General features: G+C 41.9%; 1 protein-coding gene across 3 annotated transcripts in view; it reads right to left on the reverse strand.

Annotated features, from left to right (window-relative positions):
- Positions 1-12,408: 12,408 nt before the first annotated feature.
- Positions 12,409-18,024, reverse strand: part of PTCH1 (patched 1) — a 73,370-nt gene continuing 67,754 nt past the window's right edge. For all 3 annotated transcript variants that reach the window (XM_074532234.1, XM_074532233.1, XM_014269045.3), the window contains 2 exons: positions 17,035-17,575; positions 12,409-15,615 (listed from right to left, as the gene is read on the reverse strand). In XM_074532234.1, coding sequence (XP_074388335.1) covers positions 17,036-17,575 — 540 coding nt within the window. In that variant the 3' untranslated portion in view covers positions 12,409-15,615; position 17,035. The remainder of the gene's footprint in view (positions 15,616-17,034; positions 17,576-18,024) is intronic.

An 18,024-nucleotide genomic window follows, 5' to 3' on the forward strand; every position in this document is an offset into this window, starting at 1 on the left:
TAGGTTTTCCATTACAGTAGCGGAAGAGATCTTAATAAAACGGTGCCCTTATGAAATATGCTGCATCTCAAAAAGCTCTGGCGAAAGTGCTCTGACCCTATAGTGCCATTTAAGACAATCATATTGGATCAAAGGCCTGCTGGAATATGGAGCATCTGTGGTGGATGAAAGGCTTAGATTTTATCAGTTAGCAAAAGGTATAATCATAAAGGAATGGGAAAATATTCATGGAACACATTAAATAGAATGTATAGCCCCTTTTAATTTTGAAACATAAAGGACTCTAATATCAGTATTTTCCTGACAATTTACTACTGTAATTTTACTGTAGATTACACTATCCATTATGATTATCATATATTTTCAAGTGACAATACAGCACCCTCTGTTCTCCCAATGATGCAGCACTGGGTGCAAATCTGAAAACAGAGCAGCAGTTAAACAGATGACCAAGGATTGAATTTAAGCCATGATTTACAATGGTGAATGTTTCCAGAACCCACTTCCCTTGGAACAGCGTATAGCAAGAAATAAAAGAGAAAAAAGCTTTGATAGTTCTTTCCTACCTCTGTAGGGTGAAACAAAGGGACCAGCCTCCATCCCACAGAGAGAACATAGATGAGCTCTCTGCGCTCCTGAAAATTCAGTTACCTCTTTTGGTGCCTAAATAAAATAGTATTATACTGAAGAGGACCATGGGATAAACCAAAGCCAGAAGGGACTTGTAGGAAGGCAGAATTCCCTTCTCACTTGCTCCAGTTATACAGTGTCAGTCTTTTTTGTTGTGGCTCTTTCCTGCTTGTTTTTAAAGAGTGCTTTGTTATCAAAACTTTATAGAAACAAATATTTGAGATGCTATCTTGATAAGATAGGTTCCTTGATCATAGATGTGAATCTATGAATTTACAACCAGAATTTTTGAAGTTAAATAATATCTATTGTCTGTGTATTCTTAGTAAGGTTATGATCTATATACAGCTAATCACAAAATCCTATTTGCCTTTTAAATAATTTTTATTTAAACAAAACCACTAAAAATTACAGATTTGATCTTGAAAAAAAAGAATCTCCTTGTAGGCAAAACAAAAAAAAAATACAATAATACAATGCATTTTTCCTTGTTGCTGGTTTTGTTGTAGCAGAATTTCAGAAGAAAAGGATCTAGTACTGTGGAAATCCCACCATGGACTCCCTGATGGGGAGACCCCTGAAAAGTTCTGTGCCAGGATTGAGAGACGAATGGGACTTTTGGTTTTTTTGGTGTTCAGGTTGCTGTTTATTTTTTCTCTTATCAACATTTCAGCATGCTGTCTACATACCAGACTTAGCGTACAAAGAGAAGGCACCAAAAGTCACAAGACACACAGGTTCAAGGTCTTTTAAAATTATTTTGTCCAATTCACTCTTAGAACATATTTTCTTTCTACCTTTCTACCAATAACTAATTATTTTTCCCTCCACACAACATCTGTATTGTTGCTCTTTCTTAGCATCACTCTGTGCTACCAACACTGCAGAAAATGGAGTAGATAAAGAGCAAGAAGGAGATCAGACAACGCCCATCCTGTCTTTTATTTATGTCCATACTGAAAACCCAAAACTCTAAGTTTTTCAATCTGTGATAAACTACACTACTATCTGTTTCACACACTCATAGATTCTGATTCATCTCAAAGTCTTGGGAGTTTTCTCCATGGACGAGGGTTAAAAGCAGTGTTCTCCTGGGGATCAGGACTTCCCAGGACAGGCAGAGAAACATTCCCTGTGCCCTGGGTTCCAGCAGGGAGCAGCACTAGCCACTCTTATATTTGGGGGTTTTCTTGTGTCATCGAAAATTTTTTAAAAATTATAGCAAAGTGGACAAAATGTCAACGGAAGCACATTTATAAGAGAATATAACCCAAGTCTGCCAACAAGACTTCTTCTCTCAGTTCTGTGAACTGCAAGTGCTTTACCTACCCCTGTGAAGGTCCTGCCTTCAAACAATGCCTAAGTCTGGGAGGTTCCTGGAGTTTTTGGCAGAGAACTTTCTGACACAGCTGGTGTGTGAGCCAACTAGGGACAGCAGCTCCTGGACCTGCTGTTTGCAAACAGAGAGGGTCTGGTGGGTGATGTGGTCACTAGAGGCCACCTTGGGCACAACAATCACAAAATTGTGGAGATTTTGGTTCTCACAGATATAAGGAGGGGGAACAGGAGAACTGGTGCCTGAGACTTCTGTAGGACAGAGGTTTAGGTTGAAAGACTCCCTTGGGGAGCAGTCCTGAAGGGCAAAGGAGTCCAAGAAGCCTGGATATGCTTAAGAAGGAAATCCCAAAACACAGAAGCTGTACCCATATGCTGAAAGCAGCCAGGGAAGACCAGCTTGAACATAAAGCTTTGGCTGGAGTTCAGGGAAAAAATGAGAGTTTATGGACTTTGGAAAAAGGAACAGACAACTCAGGAGAACTAGAAGGATGTTGTGAGGTTATGCAGTGAGGAAATTAAAAGGGCCAAATCCAGTGATCTGTCTATCCCATAAAAGAAAATAAAAAATGCTTCTGCAAATACATCAGCAAAAAGAGCAGATCTAAGGAGAATTTCCATTCTTTACTGGATGCAGAGGGAAACTCCGTGACAAACGATGAGTAAAAGAGGCTGATGTACTTAATGCCTTTTTTCACTCAGACTTTAATAGCAAGAACAGTTGTCCTCAGAATACTCAGCCCCTGAGCTGAAATACGGAGACCAGGAGCAGAATAATCCCTCACAACCCAGGAGGAAATTATCAACAATCTGAAATGCCTCTTAGACACACACAGGTCTATGGGGCTGAGTGGGGTCTACCCGAGGGCTCTGAGGACACTGGTGGAAGCTCTCAGAGAGCCACTTTTCATCATTTCCAGCAGTCCTGACTGGTAAATGGATCCAGTTGACTGGCAGTTAGCAAATATGACCCATTTACCTTCCACAACAAGAGTCAGAAGAAGAATCCAGGGGACCACAGACCTGTTAGCCTGACCCTGGGGACTGTCCTGGAGCCAGTCATCCTGAGTGCCATTATATGGCAAAATACATGCAAGATAACCCAGGGATCAGACCCAGCCAGTGTGGGTTTGTGAGACGCAGATCTTGCTTGACCAATCTGATCACCTTCTGTGACGAGTTGACCAATTAACTGGAAGAGGGAAAGTCTGTGGATGTTGTCTGTATGGACTTTAATAAAGATTTCACACCATTTCCCACAGCATTCTCCTGGAATAGCTGGTTACTCATCGCCTGAGTGAGTGTATCCTTTGCTGGATTCAGAACTCTGCCCAGAATGGCTGGGCCCAAAGATTTGTGGTTACTGGAATTCAATCCAGTTGATGTCCAGTTGCCCGTGAAGCTCCTCAGGGCTCAGTGTTGGGTCCAAGTCCTATTTAACATCCTTATCAATTATTTGGAAGAGGAGACCAAGTGCCCCCAGTCAGTTCTGAGAGGACACCAAGCTGGGTGGCAGTGTCCATCTGCAAGAGGGTAGGAAGGCTCTGCAGAGGGATCTAGACAAGCTGGATCGATGGGCCAAGGCCAGTGGTATGTGATTCACTGACAAGTGCTGGCTCCTGCCCTTTGGCCACAACAGCCCCATGAAGGGGGTTGCTGGGCTGGGGGAAGAGTGTCTGGAAAGCTATCCCAGGAAATGGACCAGGGGAGGCTGAACATGAGCCAGCTGTGCCCAGATGGCCAAGAAGGCAAATGGCATCCTGCCCTGGATCAGCAATAGTGTGGCCAGCAGGGCCAGGGCAGTGATTGTCCCTCTGTACTCAGCTCTGGTGAGGCCACACTTCAAATTCTGCGTTCAGTTCTGGGCCCCTCGATTCAACAAGACATTGAGGGGCTGGAGTGTGTCCAGAGAAAGGCAATGGAGCTGGGGAAGGGTCTGGAGCAGAGGTCCTGTGAGTGGCAGCTGAGGGAGCTGGGGTTGTTTAGCCTGGAGTAAAGGAAGGCAAGGGGAGTACTCACCACTTTCTTATAACTACCTGAAAGATTGTAGCAAAGTAGGGGAGTGGTCTACTCTCCCAGGTAACAGAAGAAAGGACAAAAGAAAAATGCCTCAAGTTGCACCAGGGGAGGTTTAGATTGGATATTAGGAAAAATTTCTTCATTGACAGGGTAGTCAGGCACTGGAATAGGATGGTATAGGAATAGGCACTGGAATAGGATTGGTAGTGGCATAGGGGTCTCCTGGTAGTGCTGGGTTACTGGTTGGACTTGATTGTCTTAGAGGTCTTTTCCAACCTTAACGATTCTATCATTCTGTGACCAGAGTTTAGGGATTGGAAAACACCCACCAAGATGCACATATTGCAAATTCCCACAGAAAAGCCAAAAATCCCCAGGAAATGCCAGCATAATAACCAGATTCCCAGCTGACTCGTAAGCGATGGCTTCCTAAGCGGTCCTACTGCAGTGCGTCTTCATGAGGGCTTCCAGAGCCTTTGCTTTTTCACATACTTAGTCTGTCACATAGCATGTGAGAAATAATATGGTGCTTATTAAGGGCATGTGTGTTCTCTGGAACTGGAAAAAAGCACCAGCTGGGTCACAGCCCACTTCTGGGTCTGACACACAATTTCAGTGGGAAAAAAATTAAGTGTTATTCCAAGTATCCATGCAAAGAAGACCTGAAAGGGAAAGGTACTCTGAGAGAAAATAACTTTAAATGACATAGCGGAGTGTCTTCAATTCAAAGTCTGTTTCTTGTATTACATGTACATTAAGGAAGCTAACAAGGCCTCTTCCAGTAAGTCAGTACCCTTCTATTCTGTTTAATCCTATTTGTAGTCCAAAGAAATAAATCAGAACAACAGGAGTGTGGAAAGAAGGTCTAGAGACTCCCATGGTGTGTAGAATAGTGTAGAAGAAAATTCTTCATGGAAAGTCAGGGAAATTAGCTCCCAGACCTAAGACAAACACTTGTCTGGAGCCTCTTCTTCTATGTTCCCTTTTGTTAAACAACAAAAATTAAAGCAGAATCAGAAAATGAAGCAATATGCGCTGGGAGTGTCAGCCCAAAGGAAAATGTGAAATCCAAAGTGCAACTTCCCGCATTTTGGAACTTTTAATACATTTCAAGACAAAAAAGCACATGCAAAAACATAAGCCTAACTGGTATTTATCTTGGACTCAATGCTAAAATAACTTGCCAGTAGCAAATTCCATACACTGAAACCACAGTTCTTACTACACACTCGCGTGTTTCCCATCATACACACTCACACACATAGACACACACACATTGCATAGAAAAACACTCAAAAAGCCAGCATCAACACTATAAAAAAATATCCCCCAAAGCAAGTTATCACCTCACCTCTGAGTAGGAACACTGGGCTCTTATGCTCAGCATGCAGGCACAGCCAAACCTCCTTGTCCATCAGAATGACACCCCTCGTCATTTTACACAAACTTCAAATGCACCTTTTAAAGAAATTTTTGTGAGTCCTCCTACATGGGCTCAGGTGTAGTTCTCTCTATTTCTCTTTCTGCTGTTTCCTTTATTTTCTACTCTACAGCTAACAAGCCTATTTGCTCGTCTGTGTTTCAGCATCCCTTCACCCCGCATCTACCAAGGCAAACAAACCAGCACCGCTGTGTCTGTGTGAAATACTGCACACAGAACATCCAAGTTCCATGTTGCCAAGCTGAAACAAGTCTCATTAGTAGTAAAACTCAATCTTTCTTATATGTATTTTTATCAGTTACAGCATTCACATCTGATTTCTGAATTAATTTTTCCAGTTTGAACAGTTCTAGTTATTTGCAATGATTGTGAAACAAAGACTTAGCTGTTCAAAGGATCAGAGCCCATGTCACTTTTTGTTAGGGGGATCTTGGGCTTTCTTTATCAGTAATTTTTCCTCTAATCATGTCTGATAAAAATGGCTTTCAAAAATGTAAACTCTCCATTGGACTAATGCAAGATCTGAATCATAAAATAATTTGTTTGTAAACATACACAAAACAAAAAGTAAACAAAACAGAATCATTTCCCGGGGGATACACTCTGAAGGCTTTTTACAGAGAATTGGTTTTTGGGATTCCTCAGGCCTGCCCAGCCTCAAACCAAAACTGTAATATCTTACTGATGCCCAAGAGATCTTGTATCTCTGCACAAGCTCTTTTCATTGGCTTTTTGCAACAATTCAAACTGCATCTTAGGGATCTGTGGGCAGAGCTCCATTCACAAGCTAACCATGAGCCTTTCTGTACACCATGCTGACTGACATACCTGTAAGGATGTACAGGGGGAAAGCAAAGAAGAGGAAGGCTAAAGAAAGGAAGAGGTGTTGCAGTTGTGAGTTTAAATTGAAAGGAACCACATCTCAAATATTGCCCTGCATAGATGCAGTTCCACAGAGGTAATGATGCTGTAATTTCCTTGACTTAGAAGGTTTTCTAAGATTTAAGCAGGAAAAAATTAAAAGGTGATAAATTAATACAGAATGGCAAAACCAGAACACAATTATAAAATATTGCAATAATAAGGAAAAGACCAGTTATAATGGCAATTACCTGGAAGTCTAGGTTAATGGTTCACATGGCTATCCTAGCATAGCTCTTCTGCACATCTCAGGTGAGTGTGACAGATCCCTTCCACAAACAAAATCAGCTCCTTGTTGTTTCTCCTTATGCAACTTTCTGCTTCAGATGCAGCTCAAAAAGGCTCCTGAAGTATGTGAATCCCTTCATGAGGTACCAGAGTTCCATTGACTAAGTTACAATTAGGAAAAAACCCTGTACTTCCTTTTACTTGATTCTGAGCTCAAGAATGAGCTGAAGCCTCAGCAGTCAGAAATCTCTGTACCTCAACAACAGCAGAGGACACCTCCATAGGAATGACCCATAGAGTCCAAGTTATACGCTGTGAATCAAAGGAAGGGTATGAACAGCATAATCAGGATCACGCTTTTCACTGTACACCAAACCATTCAAGATAAATACAAAGTTAGATTTGCAGATTTACCTTTGCAGATTTACCACTGATGACAATTTAAAAGCTGTATTTCCTTAAAGATCTTATATGCCTTTGCTGACTTATGACTTATTCCCACCAGATTTTTCAGAAATTTCCATGCTCCATGTATACTTATTTAAGTAATGAAATGTTCAAATGTTCAGATTGGACTAGCACGGCACAACATAGAACAGTATAGAAGAGACTGTTTCAGTTGGCAGAGACCTACAATGATCCCACTGCCTGAACAGGGCTGACCAGAAAAGTTAAATCCCATCATTAAGGGCCTCTTTTCAAGTCACTGACAGGCACAGGGCATTGAGGACCTCTCTAGGAATCCTGTGCCATTGTTTGGCTATCCTCTCAAGGAAAGAAATTCTGAATGTCAGGCCTGAACTTTCTATATTGTTAGAGCTCCAGAAATACCCCATGCCTTGCAGCCAAGGACACACCTCTGCGCCTCTGTGCAGCTCCAGGGTGGCGGTGCCTGGCCTGCTCTCGCAGCTTTCTGCCTGCCCACAGAGCCTCACCATGTTCAGCTTCTCCCACCTGTTCCAGCTGCGTGCCTGGGGCCATCTGGAGCCATCTCTTGGCACGGGATTGGGCCTTTCTTAGCAGCAGTTCCTGATATGAAACCCAGCAGCTGCCCTCTGTCCCTCGGCTCATTTTGCATGGCCAGCTTGGCTGCAGAAGGGGAGGAGCCCTGGGGAGCACAGATGCAGGAAGTTGCACCTTGGATTTCACATTTTCCTTTGGGCTGACATTCCCAGTGCATATTGCTTCATTTTCTGATTTTGCTTTAATTTTTGTTGTTTAGCAAAGAAGAGCTTTTTTGTAGGTGCCCTCACAGCAAACAGCGCTGGTGGGCACCCTGCAGAGCTTGTGATGGGAGGGCAGTGGGTGGTGGTAGGGGGTGCTGGGGAGCTTGAATGAAGAGTGGCAGAATCACCAAATCATTCAGGTTGGAAGAGACCCTGCGACCACTGAGTCCAACCTTTGACTGATCAGCACTAACAGCTAGATCATAGCACTGAATGTCACATCCAGTTATTTGCTGTACACCTCCAGAGAGTGACGCCACCACCTCCCTGGGCAGTTCATTCCAAGGTTTAACAACCGTGAAGAAATTCTGCCTGATGGACAGCCTGAACCTCCCCTCTGACAGTCTGAGGCTTTTTCTCTTATCGCTTTCTGCCTGGGAGAAGAGACCCAGCTGCACCATCCTTTCAGGAGAGTGTGGAGAGCAGTACAGTCTCTTCTTGAGCTTCCTTTACTCCAGGCTAAGCAAACCCAGCTCTCTCAGCTGCTCCTCACAGGACTTGTGCTCCAGACCCTACCTCAGTTACGCTGCCCTTCTCTGGATACTCTCCAGCCCTTCAATGTCCTTCTTAGAGTAACAGGCCCAGAGCTGGGGACAATCACTGCCCTGGTCCTGCTTGCCACACTATTGCTGGTACAGGCCAGGATGGCATTGATCTTCTTGGCCACCCGAGCACACTGCTGGATCATGTTTAATACCACCAGGTCCTTTTCCACTGGACAGCTTTCCAGCCTCTCCTCACCAAGACTGTAGCACTGCATGGAGCTGTGGCTGAAGCGCAGCACCCAGCACTTTGCTGTGTTGAACGTCATGCAATTGGCTTTAGCCTGTCCAGATCCTTTTGCAGAGCCTTCTGACCCACCAGGAGATTGACTACTCCTACCCGACATGTTGTCATCTGGGAACTGACTCGGGGGCACTTTATCCTCTGATCCAGTGAATTAATAAAAATGTTAACCAGAACTGATCCCTGGGGCCCCAACACTGATCCCTGGGGAGCTCCACTAGTGACAGGCCACCAACTAGATATGCTACACCAAGGTGTGTGATCCTGTGCTATTAATACCTGCCCTTAGCCTTTACAATAGTTTTAAGTTTTACCTGTTAGCCTTCTAAAATGTTGCAACATGGTACAACAGCACATTAATTGGACAGCCAAGTAAATATTAATTGGCTAACCAAGTAAATATTCTGAAGTAAAATGAATAGCCTAATTAAAATGGTTGCATAATCCTGAAAGAGGGTTTGAATTCTCTTCCTGCAAATACCATTTCAGGATGAAAGTTGTGAGTTTACTATCTATCCTCAATATTATACTGAAATAAGGTGCTCAAATATTTTGCCTTATTAGTTTTAATAGCTGAAAATATATCTGGTTCTTTGTCTAATGAGAAGCAATAATCTGTTTGTCTCACAGGTGAACTCTAATTGTAGATGGTTCATAAGTTTGGTAACTAGGAAACAGTCAATTGGCATTTTAATCTGAAGATTATTAATTTAAATTTAGACATCTCAAAGGCTATTGGTCACCTGTGTTTGCGACTTACAGAGTCATATTTATACTGTCAGCAAAGCCAGCTTGGTGCAGGAGCAGCACTCTATGATGGCAGGCTCTCCTAGAGGAAGCTCCCCACTTACATACCCTGCTAAGATCTGACAGACCCTAGAGGTGCAACCCCTTGTCTTCCAGATGAGACACGACATCTGTCACCAGGTGGAGATAGAGCAAAGATTTCCCTTCATCAAAGTTACAAAATCTGGGGAAAAAGAAGCATGATAGTGTAATTCCTTTGAGTTCTTCTCAGTTGCCAAGTAATTAGTGTTAAATGCCTTTGCCTTCTTCTCTCTCTCAAAAGCCTAGGCAGACATACCTTCCTACAAATCTTTTCCCCAAACAAACTTCAGATGAAAAAATCCACAAGCACTAACCTTGACTCACCTGGAGCAGTAAAATCAGTTTTACCTAGGTGTCAAAATAAATTTATAATACCATTTAGGGTCTCCTAAATCAAATGGTGGAGCTCTCCCTCTTCCAGAGCATCCAAAGTCTCTCGTTTCTGCCATAAATCACTTTTCAAATATTTCAATTGTCCTTCCTCACTCAACAGATGGGGAATTCCACCTCATTCACATGTGAATTCTGAGCGAATTGAAGTCTGAAGTGAAGTCTGGCCCCTCTTCAACTGAGGCAGAGCCCTTCCTTGCCTAAGAAGAAGTTTCCAACCTCCAGATTCCAATCTCCCTGTTTCCCAGCTTCCCTGGTTTATGGCCTTGCTCCCCAGCAGGTTTCATTAGGCTGTGGTATGTTAGGCAGCTAGAAGCCTGTGAAGCTGGGCCCGCTGCAAAGATTTGAACTCAAGGGATGGACAGACCAGAGAGAAAAGCCACACTTTTTGTGCTCCATTGTGCAAAAGTTTGCATCCACTGTGCACACTTGACACTCTAATTCATCTAGGAGGTTCACAGATCAAGTAGCTTTTAACTGGCAGCTTGAGTTAAGCTTGGAGAAGAGCCTGTGAGAATGCTTGGATTAGCAAAACAGGCTAAAACACAAGCTGCCTTGTGTTCTGTGCATCATTAACCCTAAATACAATGTTCTCCATTACAGCCTTACCTTGCACCAATGGCAAGGTGCTGCTTTTCAGCTGCTGTGGCAGCTTGAACACTAGTGACCCACCAAATTACAGCTGTTAACATGAGAGTGGAAATGTTCATAAGGAGAGCTGTGGAAGGGTGGTAAGTGGCCCAGATGACACTACAGACAACCAAGTATCTGAGCCAGAGATTTCTTTCATAGTGTCTATAGGAGCAAAATGATTTCTGCAGTATCAAATATGCCGGCATATACATTAAACTTTTTTTCTTTTTTCCAAAGCAGAGTACTGCTTCATTTTTGTGCTTAATTAGCTGAAATTAACCAGTTAAACTGGGCATGTGTTTTTCCAAGCCACTCAAGCTAGGTAGTGCTGTTGCCTGGCACACACCCTGTTCGAGCAATAAGATTCAACATGTTTGCAACAAAAAAGACAAGAATGATTAAATGCAGTTGGAAAGTAGTAATTGTTCTCATTGCTTGAAGCAGACATTAAAAATAATTACAATTTGGCAATGGTACATTCAGATATAAACAGTCAGTGTCTCAAATGCTCCTTGGGAGTAAAAGTTAACAAAAATGAAACACCTGTTCATATATCAGTGCTGCTGCAGTTTAGCAGCATGTAGCATTCCTGAAGCTGTTAAATACATGCATTATGCCAACAAAAATTTGGCTACATGTTTACTTAAGGCCTGAATAAATATGGCCAATCTCTGGCAAAAATCAGATCAAGTTCTTACCTGGGGTTAATCAGACTGACAGCAAAATGATAAGAAAACTAAACATGAAAAGTAGTATTATGTAAATAACTATTGTTTTTGCAACACAGAATGTTTAAAGGAAAAAAACCCATGTTCTGACGGACTGAATGTATTGATTTATTTACATGGTTTCCAGCTGTGTGAATGGAGCAGCTCCCATGGATCGCTGGACATAAAAGATGAAGTGAGTGAGTTGAGCTAAAGCAAGGCCTAAGTGAGCACTATTCTCATGGGCTGTATCCACAAGAGCCAAATCTGCAACCTGACTCAGGCTGGCTAATCCTGAGGGTGTGAGGGAGAGTATTTTGAGTAGTAAAAACATGTGTTGAAGTTTTGCAGTTCAAGTCCTTTAACTCTGCTTTTCTCTTTTGTGGTTAAACTTCCAGAAAACATAAAATTGAAAATTATATTTGTTTTTACTCTGGCCATGGAAAGTAAAGCCTGAATTATAAATTATCTCAAGACAGGTTTGGGCTTTTTCCTTATGAGACGTTTAGAAGTCTCATGTAAAAAGATCATCTAAGGGTTAAGGGATAAAGTGAAGGACTGATGGCTCTGTGGCACTTGGAAGGACGCTGGGCAGAGTATCTGCACAGGAAAAAACACCCTGCGGTTTGTGATGCCAATGACTTCAGACAGATGTTGTTACTCTGTTCCCTGCTGCCCACTGCAGCTTCTCCTCCCTGCCTAGTGGGGCTTGTGTGGGGCACAGGGACCTGCACTCTGGCTGGCAAGCAGTAGCATGCTTCCCAGAGGGAATTTTGTCAAGAGTCTCCCTTCTTAGGGACGGCTGTAGTTTTCAGAACTCAGAACACATTTACTTTTTCTTCCACAAAGTGGAAATACCAGACTGATTCTGTTATCCAATTTAGGGTGCAAATTCCCACAGAGATGGGAAAAAGACAAAGAATTTCCTCCCATGTCTAAGAAGAAATAACCTTTATATTATATAAAGTGCTTTAGTCAACAAATCGTTTCATTCAGACTGAGAAGGACATGCATAACCCAGTCCTAAACCTATCCCCCAACATGCAAAGGTAACAGAATCAACAGACAAGGGCCAGCACGCCACTCTTTAGACAGGGCAGCAAGTGGCTCCTGCTGCAAATGGGCAAATCTGAATATCCCACACATCCCAAATACTGAAAGATCTGATTCATGCTCCAAATCAGAATGATTGCATGGTTGCATCTGCAGAGATAACCAGCAGGAAATAAAGAAGCATTCCATGAACAAGCAAATCCATATCCAGTAAGTTATAATATTTTTTTATTCATGTTAGAATTTCTATCAGTGTTTGAACATTAATATTTAGAGAGTTTTTACAATTTCCATTCAAAGCTTAAAATGAGAACCACGCTAGATCACAAATAGTAACTAAAACACAGTTCAGAATTGTATGAATAGCCACACTCTCTTTCTCTCTTAACACTGTTAAACACTTTCTTTTCTCCAGGGGGTTTACAAGGAAAAGTGTGCACTGTAATTGTATCTCAGCAGTGTTCCAAAACATAATGGTATCATCATTACATATAAACTCTTTAAAAATATACTTCTGTCAAAAGACTTGATGACTACTATGTACACTACAAAAATAAATTTTCATATAAATAAATTATATGGCATAATTTTATCTTTGTAACTGAAAAGACACAAACCCACTCCTACCAAACAGGCAGGCAATGAGACCCAGTTTGAATATTTTTTTCCTTTTAACTCCTTACACTAAAAGCTACAAGTCCATAATGTAAATGTTATATACTCTTTCCTATTTAACATTAGTAAGCACTCTATACAAATAAAAATCCATTAAACAGTAAAAACATAACTGTAATAGTGTTTCCAATAGAAATAAAATCCCTGCATTTTGTTTGTTATAAACTGGCATGACAAATACTGTAAGAAAAACATTCTTATGATACAAAAATATAAATATCACCCATGATTAAAAAAGTTAAGAAACAAAACCAAAACAAAACAAAGGTTGCCAGCCACTGAGTTCTCCCCTTGCCAATGTGACTATCGAAGAAGAAGGTCTACATTGTGCACAAAGCAGCAGACAGCTCACACACACACAAGCACGCAGGCAGGCTCGGGGCAGGGGCAGGTGGGAGACACTGCAACTTGCCCTGCGCCCCTTGCCTGCCGAGGAAGAGCAGGAAGCAAGGCAGCCTGCGGCACGGAGCGGTGCCAGTGGGAGCCCTGCCAGTCTCTGACACGCAAGCGCACAAGCTTGGTGGTTGAAGGCGGCTTCCAATTGGTATCATACAGTTTTGTTGCAGATCTGTATGATCTGAGGTCACTATGCTGCTCGTGCTAAATTGGGGCCCCTCACCTTTTTGTCATCAAGAGTTTTCATGTTAGACAGTGAACTGGACCAGTAGGCAGCTGCGACATTAACCCTTGGTGTGCACTGAGACAGTAGCTTATGTATCACGGGAATGACACCAGGCTCTCGCCACCTGCTCTTCGAGCGTTCACATTGGAGATCTGTAAACAAGTGCCTCATATCAAAGTGTTTTCAAGTGAGCAAAAAAGGCATGGAATTTTGTGCATTCTCATTATCCCCATTCGTTTTGCTGGCAAGGTCTGTAGGCAAAGATAGACTCCCTGAAGCCACTGGAGAAAAACACTTTCCCATCAAAGAATTGGCCACTGTTATTCAGGTATACATAAAGAAAAGCCCCACCACTGCTGTGTTTAGAAACTGAATATTGGCTGTGTTTGGCTCTGAATACAAAACTGAACATCTACCTGAACATCTACTTGCTCTAAAAAACAGCTTGGTGAAGGGCAGAAAAAGATAAAAAAGAAGATGGAGATAACGAAAACTTGTGTTGCATTATTTTAAATTAAGGTTCTTTGTTCCTACATTTTGTTTCCAGTGGGAACACAGTTGCAGTGTTTTTCCAGACCCTTCACCTGCAGCAATCCCCTTTTAGTTTAAAAATAATAGTACAAAAAGCTAAATTAGTTTCGCAAAGAGATCCCAGTTTAGCTGTTATAATTAAAAGTGCCAATGCAGCATGGGAAAACACAAACAATAAAGAAAATAACTACCCAGGCCTTAAGTGTCATTACCATCCTGGCCCACCAGAAAGCCATTTATATTTAAAAGTGAATGTACTTTTTTTTTAATCCTTCCATTTGATTTTTATTACTTACTATTAACTCCTTCCTGCCACGAAAATAAGGTGACCAGAGATACTGCTTTCAATGCTGTAATGACTCAGCTAAGCTGTGGCTCACCATCAAACAATCCATTATCCAGCTTCTGATCCCATTCAAAATTAACAGTATCAAAATAAGGCAGATCAGATGCTCATTGTATTTCTATAACCACCAGCACCTGTCAATATCCAGCACCTTTAGAAGTGAAAAAATAATGGTCATAGTGCTTGCACTTACCTGGCATATTTTGCGAGGGAAAAAAAAAACCTCGAAGCACTACATGAACTGTAATTAAGCCTCACAACATTCCTGGGAGGTAGGTAAGTGTAATTATAACCATTTTACAGAATGAAAAATTGAGGCATGGGGCAGTTAAGTAACTTGACTAAAGTAATGTGAAACAAGACTTTAAGGGTTTGGGAACTGAAATATAATTCTAAACCTCAACTCCCTGTCTTCTCTAGTATTTTAGTTGGGCCTTTGATGATGGCAGTCTATAGTTGTATATATTGGTAAACAACAACAGAGTTTTCACTAGTGCCTACTAACAGGGAAAGCCAGACTCACATCAGCATGAGTGGGTTTGTAAGCCCACCAAGTGTTAACATACAGTAAAAAAGAAACTAGAGTACACCAGGAACATACACACAAAAGCAGGCATGTTTCCAGACGCACGCTTGGACACATACAGCAAAACAAAACCTGCACATAGCAAAGTCTATTTAAGCCTCCCAGATTAACTCGCTTTTCTTCATATTTGCTTATTTTAAAAATTACCACGCATAGCGTGTTTGAAAGTTAACAGTAACATTTCATACTACCACAGGGTTGTGATACACAAATTTAAAATATTTTAAACAGACATGTACCTTTTAAAAAATCCTATTACATAAGCAATATTTGCATAGAATTATACAAGTAAATTATAAAATATTTAAGCAGCAGCAACTTATGCTGAAATTTAGAACTAGATTAAGCTTAGTTGTGGCACAGATATCAATGTACAAAAAGTACAAAGAGCACACAATTTTGTCCCCATTCTATTGCCCAAAGGCAAATTACTCCAGACTATACTACTTTACATCATTCTTTTGTATATTACATATGTGTACATCTTTTAAATACTTAAAAGAAATATTTAACAAAATAATACAATAGGTTACAGTAACAGTGAACTGTTGTCCTGATGCAGCATGTCCTTTTCTACAACTTCAAGCAGTTCTTCTCTTCAAGCAGTTCTGGAATACAGTTTTCCATCTTTGGCCTCTTCTTTGCTTCAGTTATTACCCTGTACAAATAAGGAGAGAGAAAAAAGAAAACAGTCACTGAATTTCAAGAAAAACAAATCAAATGAAACCAACTCATTTCATGATTCTTGTGGTTAGATTTAGTTGTCAGGAAATGCTGGCTCTACTTTCATCTCAGTTGTTAATTTCCTGGTGAAGAAATACTGATGCCAATTAAAAAAATGTTGATGCTTTAATATCTAAGTTTCCAGTTTTATATAGCTGTGACAAATTCAGTCAAAACCAATGAACAGTTGAAGAAGTATGCTACATTGAATACTGAGTTTACTTAAGAGTCTCACATTAACGTACACTTCAGCTTGAAAAAACTAAGCCCAAGTATTTCCTTATTATTAATAGTATCTGTGGATACTATTATTTGTCATATTTCTAGACTGCAAGGCTAAATGCATTCACTCCTATTTACACTTTGGGATGTTTGGAGAGACATTTTATGATTTAGAAAGTGGTTTCATTTTGAATTATCATAGAAATTTCTGTCAAAACTCTGTGTGTGCACACACATGCATGCATGCATAAATGCAAAATATTCTAGAATCAAAATAAAATTACTTGCTCTGCTCAGACTGTTGTCTGTCACTGAAAAGCTCAGACAAGCAAAGAGAAAAAACAGTAATCCACAGATAAGTAACTATTCTATTCCCTGCAAGAAAACATAGTAAAAACAGTGAGAAATAGTTTTCATGTAAGAGCCCCAAGAAGTTTTCAGTGTAAAAACTCAATGGGCAGCCCTATCCTGTACAAACCTGCAATTGCCACTGCAGATGCCCCTGGCATGGCAGAGGTCAGCTCAGACACCTCACTGGGGGAGGTCTCTGAAGGCCCCTCCAAAGAGCAGGGGACACTCTGCTGAGCAGAACTGCACTAGGCATGTAGGACTTCCCACCTCTCACCTGGCTCATCTTCCAGAGGCATTCAGTCCTTATTATGGACTTCAAATTCTTTCACAAATTATTTTATTCAAGAGATGACAACTCCTCAAGTAGCTGACAATTTTTACACTCTCCTAGACAATGTCATTTTATATAATGTTTTAGAGCATGCCTGATTAAGGGATCAGAAGACAGGACTTACACAATGGCATATGCAGTTGCACAGCTCTGAAGATGTTATACAACATCTCTGCTTTATTTTCCTCATCAGGTAAACTGGGATTGTATGATTTTGCAAGGCTCTTCAAAGTATGACTTCCCAGCGTTGGAGTGCTCTATCTTAGTCAACCTCATGTCCAGTGCAAAATGTACTATTTTCACAGTTAGCAGATTTAAGGTGATCAGTGTGACCTGTAAGTAGCGCTATCTATGAAAAGTTACCTCTGAGAAATTTAATTTTCCTCTTTCTTTTGATCACACCATTGCCTGACACAGGCCAAAGCTTGCAGTTACGCAGGATGGACCTACCTTATTGTGAGCTGTTGCCAGGTATCCTCTCCTCACATTCAACATCTTGCAGTTCTATAACTTCCACTTTAGAATTCCTTCTTTCACATCGCACATTAAAAGGCACGTGGGGGTCCTCAAATGGCGCGCGGCCAGCCTCGTGGTGTCCCTCGTAGGACGGAAAGCTTGCTCCCCGAGGGCTGTGGCTGTGCAGGGCAGGGTGGACAGCAACAGTGACTGAGGCTGAGGCAGTCACAGTGGTGATGGGCTGGCAGTAGGCTGCTCCCGCGGCGCCCGCGGCCCCGAACGCCGGGCTCCGAACGCTGTGCGAGCGAGCCTTGTGGCCCAAGCGATCCCTGCTGCTGCTGCTGCTGCTTGGTGCCGAGGGCCCTTCAGTAGAAATTTCAAAAGCGTCCCTGCGAGGGCGGTAAGGAGGTGGTCGCGGCCCTTCCCTCGCTTCCCTTTTGGGCTGCCTGCCCTGATGCCATGGCTGCTGCGTGCTGGGCTCTGGATTCGGCTGCAGCCGAGGGCTCGGCTGATGCCTGGCTTCTGGCTGAACCACCTGAGAGAGACACACACGGTTACGCCTCTGACACAGCAAAGCAAGCAAATACCACACTTGCTTATGTTTTATGCTGGGAATAATTATAATAATGCTCTGACTCTACAAAGGCAATGTGGTGGAATCTGATAATTGATTTTTCCATGGTTTTTGTCTGAAGTTTTTAAAACCTGGAAAGCTCATCTTCAGAAAACACAGGATGACAGCTGAAAACATTATTGTAAGCTTCGTACATGCTGGTCCATCTTTTCAAAGGGATGGGTGACAAGCACTTGGTCCTAACTCAACAAGCAGAATTGCAGGCATTTGGAAAAGGCTATCCCATGCAAGGAACATACACAGGATGTTAGTAGGGTACTTTGTATAGACTGTAGGAATCTGTTTTCTGATTTCCATAAAGAGCGTGAAGCACAGCAGCTACATCAGTCAATAAACCGTGACCAACTTCA

This window comes from Zonotrichia albicollis, chromosome Z (genome assembly GCF_047830755.1).
Source record: "Zonotrichia albicollis isolate bZonAlb1 chromosome Z, bZonAlb1.hap1, whole genome shotgun sequence".
Classification (NCBI taxonomy): Eukaryota; Metazoa; Chordata; class Aves; order Passeriformes; family Passerellidae; genus Zonotrichia; species Zonotrichia albicollis.